Source organism: Urocitellus parryii, chromosome 9, assembly GCF_045843805.1.
Source record: "Urocitellus parryii isolate mUroPar1 chromosome 9, mUroPar1.hap1, whole genome shotgun sequence".
Classification (NCBI taxonomy): Eukaryota; Metazoa; Chordata; class Mammalia; order Rodentia; family Sciuridae; genus Urocitellus; species Urocitellus parryii.
Window position 1 is genome coordinate 93535812 of NC_135539.1, and position 13880 is coordinate 93549691.

At 33.6% G+C, this 13880-nt stretch overlaps 1 protein-coding gene across 7 annotated transcripts in view; it reads left to right on the top strand.

The window, feature by feature from the left end:
- Positions 1-13880, top strand: part of Cdc42bpa (CDC42 binding protein kinase alpha) — a 293703-nt gene that overhangs the window by 179492 nt on the left and 100331 nt on the right. For all 7 annotated transcript variants that reach the window (XM_026405769.2, XM_026405772.2, XM_026405770.2 and 4 more), the window contains one exon: positions 7240-7487. In XM_026405769.2, the coding sequence (XP_026261554.1) occupies positions 7240-7487 (248 nt within the window). The remainder of the gene's footprint in view (positions 1-7239; positions 7488-13880) is intronic.

Below are 13880 nucleotides of genomic sequence, written 5' to 3' on the forward strand. Positions count from 1 at the left end.
TGTTCCAACATAAAATCAATAAATGTAATACATTAATAGAACCAAAAGGAAAAAAAAAAGAAGATGATTGTCTGAATGGATACATGAATGTCATTTCAACAATCCAACATTCTTTTTTTTAAAGATTTATTTTTAAGATGGACACCATATCTTTATTTATTTTATTTATTTTTATGTGGTGCTGAGGATCGAACCTAGTGCCTCCCATGTGCAAGGCAAGTACTTTACTGCTGAGCTATAACCCCAGCGTCCCAACATTCTTTTATGATAAAAATTATCAGAAAAATAGGGATAGAAGAGAACATACTCAGTAGAATAAAAGGCATTTTTAAAAACCCCACAGAATATTATATTCAATGGTAAAAGAATGAAAGTTTGCCCCTTAAGATCAGGAATGAGGCAAGGATGCCCATTTCGCCAGGCTGTTCAACTTTACTGGAGATTCTAGCCAGAGCAATTACACAAGTAAAAGAAATAAAAGGCCTCCAAATTACAAAGGAAGAACTAAAATGATCCACATTCAAAGGTGATACAGTCCTACATGTAGAAAATCCCAAGGAATAAAGAAGAAACATAATAGAGTTTATAAGTAAATTTACCAAAGTTGCAACATACAAACAAGGATAACACACAAAAATCAGTTGTTTTCCTATAAGCCAGCAGTGAACAATTTGCACAGGAATTTAAAATAGCAGTGTCATTTACAATAGCATCTAAAAGAATAAAATGCAATGAAGTGAGTTTAAACAAGCTAGTTAAAAACTTATACATTGAAAATGATAAAACATTGTATTAAGGAATTAAAGAAAACCTAAATAAATGGAAAGACACCGTCCCATGTTTATGTGTAGGAGGACTTGATATTGTTAAAATGAGAATACTACCCAACATGATGTACAGCTTCAACTTAATTCCTGTCAAAATTACAATAGCCTTTTTGCACACATTTTCAAATTTATTTGGACTTTCAAAGGAGCTGAACATCCAAAAAGTCTTAAAGAAGGAAGATAAAGGTGAAGGAATTCACACATTTTGATTTGACTACTCATTACAAAGTCAAAGTAACCCAGGGTGGTGCTCTCAGACCAATAGCATATAGTTATGAGTCCTGAAATAAATGCATGAATTAATGGTGAATTGCATTTTGCAATTACAAAGTCTGTTCAGTGGGGGAAAAATAGTCTCAACAGTTATATTGGGATGACTACATATCCAACATGCAAAACAATGATGTTGAATGCCTTCCTAACGTTATATACAAAAATTAACTAAAAATGAATCAACAACCTTAATGTTAGAGCTGTAACAATAAAACTCTTAGAAGAACTTAGATTTGGCAATGGGTTCTTAGAAGGGACACTGAAAATATAAGCATCAGAATAAAAAATAAATCGGACTTTATCAAAATAAAGTTTTATGTGCATTACATTAAAGGACGTTTTCAAGAAAGTGAAAAGACAGCCTGGTATAGTGGCACATGCCTGTAATCCCAGTGGTCGAGAGGCTGAGGCAGGAGGATCACAAGTTCACAGCCAGCCCCAGCAATTTAGTGAAGCCCAAAGCAACTTAGCAAGGCCCTGTCTCTAAATAAAATATAAAAAGGCCTGAGGATGAGGCTCTGTGGTCAAGCGTCCTTGGGTTCAGTCCCCAGTACCAAAAAGAAAGAAGAAGAAAGTGAAAAGACAACTGAAGGGAATGTAAGAATATATTTGCAAATAATTCATCTGATAATGGTTTTAAATCCAGATTATATAAAGAATTCATACAGCCCAACAATGAAAAGGCAACCTAGTACCAAAAAAATGGGCAAAGATCTTCAATAGATATATCTTCAAAGGAGATATACAAATGGCCAATTAACATATGGAAAGATGCCTAGCATTATTAATTATTAATGAAATGCAAAATACAACCAAATGAGATACTATTGCATATCTACTAGGCATAGCTAAATTAAAGAGAAATAGATAGAAAGTAAGTATTGGCAAGGATATAGGGAAATTGAGACCTTTGTTCATAGCTGGTGGAAACATAAAATTATGCAGCAACTTTTTTAAATATTTTATTTTTTAGTTGTAGTTGGACACAATATCTTTATTTTGTTTATTTATTTTTATGTGGTGCTGAGGATCGAACCCAGGGCCTCACATGTGCTAGGCAAACGCTCTACAACTGAGCCACATCCCTAGACCCTATGCAGCTACTTTTGAAAATAAATTGTTGGCTCCTCAAAAAGAAACAGAAACCATATGACTCAGCAATTATACTTACAGGTATATATCCAAAATATTTAAGAGCACATACTCTAGTTTTTTTATCTTACACTGGTGTTCAATGAAGCATCATTACAATAGTCAAAAGGTAGAATCAATTAAAGTTTGTATCAAGCAACGGTTAAACTAAATGTGGCATGTAGATAATGAACAATGAATAGGCATGTATCAGAAGGCTGTTCTGATACATGACACAACATGATTGAATCTGGAAAATATTATTCTGAGTGAAAGAAGCCAGACACAAAAGGACAGATAATGTATTATTCTACTTATTAAACTATCTAGAATAGGCAGTTTCTTTGAGACACAAAGTAGAAGAGAAATTACCAAGATCTGGGTAAAGGTAGAATCAGGGAGTTAATTCCTAACGGTTGCAGAATTTCCTAGGGGATGATGAAAAAAAATTTAGAATGATATATTGGTAATGTTCACACAACATTGTAACTGTAATTAATGCCACTGAATTGTACAAAGAAGATGATTAACATGTAAAGTTTTATGTAATATCTATTTACTCCTTAAAAAGTTAATAATGTAATATATCATCTGGGCATGGTAGTAAGTACCTGTATTCCCAGTTCTCAGGGTCTTATGTAGGAGGATCACTAGAGCCTGGAAATTTGAGATCAGCCTGGGCAACACAGCGAGATTTGATCTCAAAAAATAAAAAGTAATAATAGCATAGTATATCAATAACCAAAAATAACCACATTTTAAACCTTAAGTGGGTGAATTGCTAAGATATATGAATTTCAATAAAAATGTTTTTAAAAGAATAATTGTATGTTGCTAGAGTTTGTTTTGTTTGTTAAACCTTATTTTATTAGTTTTTGCTAGGCATCCTATTACAGAGTACCACAGAGTGGGTGGCTTAAAAAAACATTTATTGTCTCAGTTCTGAAGGCTAGAAGGTTAGCACAGTGTGCTGGCAGAGTTGGCTTCTGATGGTGTGCTGGCACTCTTTGGCATTCTTGACTCGTAGATATATCACACTGATCTCTGTCTTCATGTTCACATGATGTTTTCCCTATGTACATGCCTTTGTATCCTTTTTATAAGGAGGTATTCATATTGGAGTTGGAACCACCCTAACGAACTCGTTTTAACTTGATTACCTCTGAAAGACACTACTTTTAAATAAGGTCACATTTGAAGTACTCATGATTAGATCTTCATCATAGAAATTTTGGGGGACATAATTCAAACAGTATTAGTTGTATTTTTTCAAAACTCAACAGTCTGCTAAGCATTTTATTTACTAAAAATTGTCGCAGCAGGGCTGGGGTTGTGGCTCAGCGGTAGAGCACTTGCCTAGCACGTGCAAGGCCCTGGGTTCGATCCTCAGCATCATATAAAATTAAATCAGTAAAATAAAAATGATATTGTGACCAACTAAAAAATAAATTTTTTTTAAAAATTGTCAGCATAATTTTAAGGATCATAAATAGTTCAAGAATAATATTCACATAGTCAGTTCTCAAACATACCTTGGTTTTACTTTTGTAATCACCTAACTGCCATGAACACTTTTATGTACTGTTAATTATTTTCTTAGAAAAGACACTTAGAAATGAAATTAGTAGATTATTTAAAGGTATTTCATAGATACTACAGAGCTTTGTAAATTTGAGAGGCACAAAAGTTGTTACTGCTTTCTTCATTTCTTGGTTTATATGGATTATTAATTATTTTATCTTTAAGTTATTTGCCCAATTAATTTGTAGTTCTAATGTTTTTACTTACAGTTTGAATAAATTCTTTACTGAGTAAAAATTTTACTTTTTCTTGGACTTTTAGAAACTTTACCAGTTTATCATTTGCCCTTGAGTTTTGTTCTGGTTTATTTTTAAAATTATACAAGAATCATTGATTTGTTTGTTTGTTTAAGTATTGGGAATTAAATCTAGGGGCACTTGACCACTGAGCCACATACCCAGCCCTTTTTATATTTTATTTAGAGACAGGGTTTCACTAAGTTGCTGAAGCTGGCTTTGAACTCATAATCCTCCTGCCTTAGCCTTCCCAGCTACTGCGATTATGGGCATGCACCACCATGCCCCAGTAGAATTGTTTTATCTTTTTCTTGATGTATCTTCTATTCCTTCAAAACTTGGCTTGTGCTTTTCTTTGTAGAATTTTCATACATATTTAATTCTGCTTTTTTTTGGTTGTTTCTGTGGGATTTAAAAAATATTTAAATATTTAATCTGGAGTTTGTTTTGCTGTATGTTATTAAATGAGACCTTTTCTTTCTTATATTGCTAGCTGGTGATTGATTCCAGTTCCATTTATTAATTAATCTATTCATATCTTTCTCCTTCTCCCTTCCCTTCCTTCCCTCCCTCCCTCCCTCCCTCCCTCCCTCCCTTTCTTCCTTCCTTTCTTCCCTTCATCCCTCCCTCCCTCCCCAGGGATTGAAACTCAGGAGTGCTTAGCCACCAAGACTGAGCCACATACCCACCCCATTTTATTTTTTTATTTTGAGACAGGGTCTTGCTAAGTTACTTAGGGCTTCACTAAATCATTGAGACTAGCTTTGAACTTGCAGTCCTCTTGCCTCAGCCTATAGGCCTGCACCACCGCACCCAGCTCATTTTCTTTATCATTGATTAAAGATGTTGTATATGTTGAATTAAACTATTTTGGAGCAGGAGATATATTACAATGATACTTTTTAAAGACTTTCAGTATATTTTAATGTCTGAAAAGAAAACCCCCCTGCACACACTTCTTTTCCTTTTTTTCTAAGACTTTGATACTTTTAGTAGCTTATTCTTACCCATAGACTAGAAACATTTTTTCCATCTCTTCCTATTCTACTCTACTCCTCCCCACATTTAAAAAGAACTTTTTACATAGGAGATAATTTGAAAAATATTGAATGGACATATTGTGATTTTTTTCCTTTCAAATACTTGGGACTTAAATTTTTTTTTTCAAATCTTTCATATCCTTTATAAAGACTTATAGTTTTTCATACATTAGGAAATTTCTCAGTATTATCTTGAATATTCTTCTTGAATATGTATATATTAGTATGTGGTGATTTTTGTTTTTGCTTTTGAAAATTTTTGTTGCTTATTTTAGTACCTAGAAATGTTACTGATTTGTGTTATCTTATATATCCTTCTGTTTTACTGACCTTTCTCAATTTTAATACTTTCTAATTTTCTGGGTAAACGACTAAATGGGAATTTTAGTGATGTCATTTTATAATATTGTTAACTGTTTCACATACTTGTCAGACAGTATTTAAAATCAATGTTATAAAAGAGTAGTAATGGGTGACATCCTTTTTCTTTATATACTTCTGATGTTTCACCATTAATTATAAAACTGCTACTTTTTTTTTACATTAGAAGATTTAGTGAACTTTTAAAATGCTTTTATTGTGGGACTTAAGAGTAGCATTTGGAATTATTATTATATTTTACCAGTTAGTTTTGGGCTAGGGTAACCACTTAGAAAATAATTTAATCTGCAAAATAATGCATTTATTAGTAAGTTTGCTTTACTAATTTCATTACCTGCAATCTATTCTTTTGTCATAGCTTGTTGTTTTTTTTACTTACAATTTAATTTTGTTTTTCTACATTTTATTTGGCTCTTTTGTAATTTTATCAATAAGTGATACACATCTATAATTTTCATTGGTGGTATCTTTGTTAGATTTTTATTTCAGGGGAATTTTTCCTTGAAACCTTTTGTGCATGTTGTTGTCATCTCAACAGTTAACTGAATAGAAAAGCAAGGTTAAAGTGTTCCTTAGGTGATTAGAAAAATAAAAGAGTCGTATAGGTCAGTAGTTAGTGCTATAAGTTTATTTTTAGAAAGAAGCTTTTTTTTTTTTTTTTTTAACAGAGAAACTTAAAAGCAAGAAAGCAAGAATCTGACTTGCTCTGTTTCTTCTCAATTTAAGCAGTTTTGCATGCCAGGCTGTCTCAGAAACAACTGGACAGTCTGTATCTAGCACATGATAAGTATTTTCTTAATAAATAGTTAAATATGCAGTGGACCGTTTCCTCTGGTCTACATCAGCTCCTTTTTTATTTTTACCTTTTATACCTCACAGAGGAAGGAGACAGGACATTTTTGTTCAGCTTTAAATCAATCACCAGTAATAGCTCTTATCAGTGCCTTCAAAAAAGGAACAGTGCCCCCATCTCTTTATTTACTTGTTGTCTATAAACCTACACACATAGGTTCTTTTAGTTTTAAAAGTTTTTTGAGAAATAGGATAGAACAAAGTATGAGCTTTGGAAGTTAAAAGCTCAGGAAATCTTATGGTCATAATCTGGTCTGTTTTTGCCTACCCTTTGGGTTGTAGCAAAAAGAATCTTTGGACTTTTATATTTCAGCCTAATTTTAATTTTTAAAAATATGGATTCCAACCAAAGTTCTCCTCCTTCTTAATGTCCTACCTGAAACCAACAGGTCTACCATTTTTTTTCTAGCATAAATATGAAGGAGGTGTTTGTTTGGGCCTTTGTCATTTTCCCCTGGATCATGCGGAAGTCCCCTTTCTTTTCTTTTGTACATTCTAGCTTTATTGTCCTCTCCCCCATTTTAATCTTTTTAGAGACACAAATATGATTAAAACTTTCTAACAGTTTCTTATCAGATAAAAGACTTAGACTTTTCCTCACTCATACATCAAAAATAATTCTACATAGAAATTTTAATGTAAAATAAGAAATCTTATAAGTACCAGCAGAAGAATTACAAATACATAATCTTGGTATAAAGACTAAAAAAAACCAAAAACACACAGACCATAAAGGAATGTAAACCAAGGAAAATATTTGCAATATATGACTGACAAATAATACCTTTAAATACAGAAAGAATATTGTATTTGTTTGAGAATATGCAAAAATGATATACATTTATGTGCATAGTCCCTTATAGAAAGGAGTTATTATTTTATTATAGATGAACTAATCTTGTGTTATTACTTCTATAGCAAAAGCAAATTAGTTATTCACCTGGAGTTTGCAGCATAGAACATCAGCAAGAGATAAACAAACTAAAGACTGATTTAGAAAAGAAAAGTATCTTTTATGAAGAAGAATTATCTAAAAGAGAAGGAATACATGCAAATGAGATTAAAAATCTGAAGAAAGAACTGCATGATTCAGAAGGCCAGCAACTTGCTCTCAACAAAGAAATTATGGTTTTAAAAGACAAACTGGAAAAAACCAGGAGAGAAAGGTATGAGTCACATTATTTATTCATTCAATAAAAATGATTTGGGTATTTGTTTTGTGAAAAATGCTGGAGATAGACAGGCAATAAGCATGTCCTAGTTCTCAAGGACACCAAAGTTAAGATTAGTAAATAGAAAATTACAGTACAGTATAGTAGGAAAGCAAATGGAATAAGTTTAGGAGCACACACAGGCACAAGAAGTAACTTTGGTACATTTAGGATTTCTGGACAAAACTAATTCTTACCTGAGAGCTAATAAGTAAAAAGATGTAGGAAGGGAAGAGTGTTCAAACAGAGGTTGCAGAATGTGCTAAGATCCAAAGAAAAAGTGGAGCCTAATACGTTCAGAAACTGAAAGCTATTTATTATGATAGAAGCATAAATAGAAGGGAGTGGTAAAAAATGAGTCTGCAAGGAAAATAAAGCCAAGATCATGAATAAATGTAATGCATTTGCCATTTAAGGCCATTGAAGGAAAAGCATGATTTTTAATTTCTGTATTTGAATGATCACTTACTAATGGGTAAAGAATGATTTGAAAAGTGCAGACAGGTATAGGAGTTCAGCCATGAGAAATGAGATTATGGATGTTAGGTAGTGATAGAGAAATTGGAGAGAATTGAATGGATTCAGAAGTTCTGAGAAGACAGAACATGTAGGACATAATGATCAGCTATGAGAAGTGAGGGAACAGGAGAAATTTTCTGTAATGCTCAGATATCTGGATTTCAGGCACAGTGGTGCATGCCTGCAATCCTAGTGACTTGAGAGGCTAAGGCAGGAATATCATAAGTTCAAGGATCAGCCTGGGCAACCTAGTGAGACCCTGTCTCAAAATAAAAAATAAAAAGTACTGGGTAATGTATATCAGTGGTAGAATGCTCCTGAGTTTAATCCTCAATGTTGTCAAAATAAGCAAAAAAACAACACTTTAGATTTTAGGCAACTAGATACATATAATTGTCATTCTTAACTTATACTGGAGGCCCAAGTTTATTCAGTTTGGTGCATTCATTGACTCAACAAAATTATTTTAAGAACCTACTATGTGCAAAGCATTGGTGTATATACTAGGATATAGCAACGAGCAGACAAAGAAAATCCTGATCTTTATGGAGTTTTCCTTTAGTATGGTAAAAGACAAAGAAGTAAAATGTAGAACACATTAAATAATGATAAATGCTAAAAACAAAAAATAAAGTAGGAAATGACTATTAAGCATTAAGAGGACAAATTAAATTACATATGTGTATACATATGCATGCACATATATTTTAATATATATAGAATGGACAGACAGATATATATTATATTTTATATATGTTTATATATGTTTTGTATATATTTACATGCCAGGGGAAAATATACTGAGAGGTGATGTCTGAATTAAGACTAAGGAAATTTAGGTCAATGCTTAAAAGGTGTATGAGAAGATCATTATACACAAAGAAAAAGTCTATTAAAAAATTTGTAGGAAGCTGGTATGGCTTAAGTATAGGCAAGGGCAAAGAAGAGTAGAAATGAGTCAGATAACAAGAGTCGGGGTTTTTTAAGCCTTATAAGTCATATATTGGTGATTTATTGTAATTTACTTCAGGAAACTTGTTTCTCATCAGGATTACTATGACTCCTGGGTTAAAAATAGTCTGAATTAGATAAGAGCAAACTATAAGACTATCTAGAAGGCTGTTGTAATAATCTAGGCAAAAGATGATGACTCAGGCCTAGGCTGGTGGCAAAAGGGATAGTTAGAAATGTTCAAATTTTAATATTCTTTAAAGGTAAAGGGTAATGGTACTGGTTGATGGATTAGATATGGAATGAAAGCTAAAGAAAGAATCAAGGATGATCCTGTGGTTTTGACAAGAGCAAATGGAAGACTATAGTTATCACTCAGGAAGACTACAAGAGAAGCAAGTTTCAGATGAGTGTATTATCAAGAGCTTGTTTAATCAGCTGGCTTGCAGATGCTTGACCTTCAGGTAGATATGTGAAGTAGGCTTTTATATAGAGTACCCTGGATTTCAGGGGTGGAGATATAATTCTGAGAATATCATTCACGTGATATATAAGCCATGGAGACAGAATGAGATCATTTAGATAGAAAGGAGACTCTAGAACTGAACACTGAGGCACTCCAATCTTTAGAAGTTGGGAGATGAGGATGAACTAGCAAAATGGAAGGAGAAAGAATAGTCAGAATGATATGAAGTAAACCAAGCAAATTTAGTATCCTGGAAGCCTGCTGAAGAAACTTGTCAACATGTCAAATAAAATGATGTACAAATCAGGTAAAATAAGGACTACACAGTGGCATTTGAGTTTAGTAATATGAAGGTTATTGGTGACTTTGATAAGAATAATGTCAGTGGAAAAATAGGGGCAAACAGCCCACAGTGGGATCAAGAGAGACTTGAAAGAGAGCAATTGGAACAGAGTGTAGATAACAATTGTTAGTACTTGGAGTTGTTACTGCCAAAGTAAGAGGTGAAATAAGAGAGGAGCTGGAGGAGAATTTTCTGTCAAAGAAGTTACCTTGATCCTTGGTTTTTTTTTTGAAGGTAAGAGCAATAAATAGCATATTTTTAATCTAGTGGAAGTTTCCTAATAGTTCATTCAGTGGAGAGAGGGGAGAGAATTACCAGAGCAGTGTAATATTGGAGAGATTGGCCTTACTTAGTCTTACTTTTTTTTTTTAACCTATGGTAAGAAAAAGTTGATATTTATGCATAAATGAAGATAGGTAGGAACATGTTTATGTGTTGGCCTCCCTTGTTGAGTTAGGAATGTTGAATGTGAGGTGTTTTGAACATACATTTGTGGAGATTTTAAGTCAATAGTTTGAAGCCCGTAAAAGCTTCAGAGGTAGATTCAGAGGACCTCAGTATAAGAAATAACTGTAAGCAAATGTTGTGGTTGATGAGCTACCTCAGGGAGAACTTAAAGAGAGAGGAGACAAGCACCTGAGACAGAATTCCAAGAAGTTCTGGTATTTATGGGAAGAACAGAAGGAAAGGAGTTCACAAAGACAGCTAAAAAGAAGCCCAAGTTGTTGGCTACAAGTCCAGAAAGTATGGTAACATCAAAGGCAAGAGAAGATAGCAGCAGTTCATGAGGGAAAGAAAGAACAACATTGTCAACAATAGATTGGATGTGATAATAGTTAAGTCAATAGTGAGTTTTGAGAGAGCAGTTTTGGTTTTATTTAAGTAATGGAGGCAGAAGCCAGGTATTGGTATGGTGGGGAGCAATTAGGTAATGAGAAAGAATATGGTAAAAATTGACATAAATAAATACCAACCAAATTTGTTGTTTGTGCATAAATCTGAAAGAGACTATTGGTACAGACAATTTTAGTTTGGAGAACACCAACTTGGTGAAGTGTTCTCACAAGATTTACATTTCAAAAGGCTTGTTTATTTCTTTTCATGTGTGTCATCCTTCTTTGATACTTATTATATTTTGTCAAAAATAGGAAGATCTATTATAACTTAAACAAGGACTGTAGCATTTGCATTATTGTAAACTGGCAAAATAGGCTCATTGAAGATCGATTTCAAGGAAATGTAGCCTGTTTATTTCTATTACTTTACCTTTAAATAAAATTCAAAATATGCTTTAAAAATAAGGCTTGTTTACTTGAAGAACATAAATACATCTAATATTTAAAGAAGCATAATGCTTAGCATCACAGTTACACAGATGTCCTTATATTAACTGAGTTCAACTTTTGAAGTAAAAAAATTTTTTTGGTACCAGAGGTTGAACCCGGGGTGCTTAATTGCTGATCCACATTCGCAGCCCTCTTTTATATTTTATTTTGAGACAAGGTCTTGCTAATTTGCTTAGGCCTCATTCAATTGCTGAGGCTGGCTTTGAACTTGCAGTCTGTATTTATTTATTTATTTATTTATTTAGTTTTAGATAAACACAATACATCCATTTTATTTATTTATTTATATGTGGCACTAAGGATCAAATCCAGTGCCTCACATGTGCTAGGCAAACACTACCACTGAGCTACAACCTTACCTCCTGAACTCGCTATCTTCCTGCCTCAGCCTCTTGAGCTGCTGGGATTACAGTTTAAAGTAAAATTTAGAGTCCACAGTGTATAGTAACAATAATAACACTTTTACACGGGTTAGCAAAAATCAAAGAAAAGCATTAAATCTCTTATACATTTAGGAAACAAGTGTTAATGATCAGAAACAGACTTAGTCAAAGCAAAAGATGATATATGACAGTTCTTCAAATGGCAGTGTGGCCCTTCTGTGTCAGATAAAACGTAGGAAAAAAGAGCACTTATTGGTTAAATTGCTGGTAAACCTACATAAACTTTCATTTTTACACACTTTTACATAACACTTAGACAAGGCTCATACAAGGTTCTCAGATGTATACATATATCCAGTCACTTATTTAGGGGATCAACTATATTGTTATAACCTAAAATAACAGCTTTTTATTTAACCAGTTATGAATCCTTTAAAAGACTTTAAAACAGGTACAAAACCTAATTCCTTTAAGACTTAGTTTCCCTAAGTAATAAATCCTAATAGATACAAGAGAATTATCTTGATAGATAAGAGCAGATCAGTGATTCAGACTTTGCTTCATATCAGTATGTTAAAATTTAAATAACTTTGTGCTAATTATAGCCAATTTAATTACATACACAATTTTTTTGAGATTTACATTCCACAAACTTTCTGCAACTTATTTAGACATTCTAAAACTTGTTTACATCCTTAGTTTTGTCCTCTCTTTCATCTTGGACTTCAGCACAAGAATATTATTTTAGCATACAAAATACTTTCTCATCCAGAAAATTTTTTTAACCTTCTCATTTTTCATACTAAAATATATTTCCACACTTATAGTTTTTTTATATTTCTTTTCTAATTTCAGACCCTTTCTTAAATTCATATTCTGAAAAAGTCTATATGAATGTTATCTGTGTATTTAATTTACTCAACAGATTTCATCTGGCATATATAAAAACTGTTCCTAGGGCTGGGGTTGTGGCTCAGCAGTAGAGTGCTCACCTAGTGCATGTGAGGCCCTGGGTTCGATCCTCAGTACCACATAAAAATAAACATATAAAAAACACAAAGGTATTTAAAAAATAATAGTTACCATTTTTAAAAAAAACTGTGCCTTAATCTTTTTTTACCCCCTGTACTCAGGCATTTAAGAGATTGGAATGCAGGATACTTTTGAGCCTGACCTGTTTCTCTTATAATCATTAAAATGCCATCAACTTTAAGTGAGTTCCCCACTGTCAGTCATACGCAGTCTCCTTTTGCACCTTTTTTCTTACACTAGGCATATTGATATTAAATGGAGTAGTCCCTTTCTATCCTTTTTTTCAGTCTTCCTTGAAGATCCCTTTGCAGAAGCTACCAACAAAACAGATTGACTTTAATTTCTGTGTTTTTCTTTTTGGGATGCAGTTGTTTATGGCTGCCAGTGTCCCCATGCATTTAGTTTGATAGGATACTGTTACAGCAAGAACTGCTCTGTCCCAGTGATGGATATCCCCTGATCAACTGGGGTGTTCCATCAGATAAAAGGGGAGATTTCCTGCACCCAGGAAATAAAGCTAATAGTGCTGGAACCTACCACCATGTCCTCTGTAGCCAGCAGCCTCCACCACTGTGGGAAAAATGGGTTACAAGGTAAGGCAGAGGCCAGATTCTCTTTGCCCATTTTTCTATAGCCTGGACAACTTTCCTAGGATTTTAAAAATTCTCTTCTTAGCCCAGGGCCAGTGTGTCTGACCCACAGGGAGATGATCTTCAGCTGCATGGAGCCAAGCTGAGAAACAATAGGGGGACTACCATCACTGGGTTGAAAGGATTTAAATCTCTTTTTAACCCTTTCTTCTGGTTTCCTACTATTCTTGCACACCAGAGGCAGTGCCTTTTTGCATCGTCAACCTAATTTCTAAATGTTAAGACTCCTTATCATGCAACTCATCAATGCTCATACATACAGAATCTCTTCTATATACTACTTCTGACAGACCAACTCCGCCTGAAAGATTGTATAATAATCCAGAAAAACCATTCAAAGGCCAGAGAACAGATTGTGTTATTGTAGAACATCTTTCTCTTGGACAGACCTATAGGTGGCCCATTCAGCCAAGATCTTCTTCCCAAGAGACCACTGATAAGATCTAGGTAGCATGGCTCATGTCTTAAAGGGCCAGAAACAGATACAAAAAAAGAAACACAGGAGGCAACCAGAGAGGATTTCCAAAACCATGGCAGATAGGGACCTTTAAAATGGACAGACCTGCACATACAGAATTTCTCCCACTTCCTTTACCTCTGACAGACCAAATTCATCTACAAGATTGAACAAAAAAAGAAACACAAAAGCGGACAACCA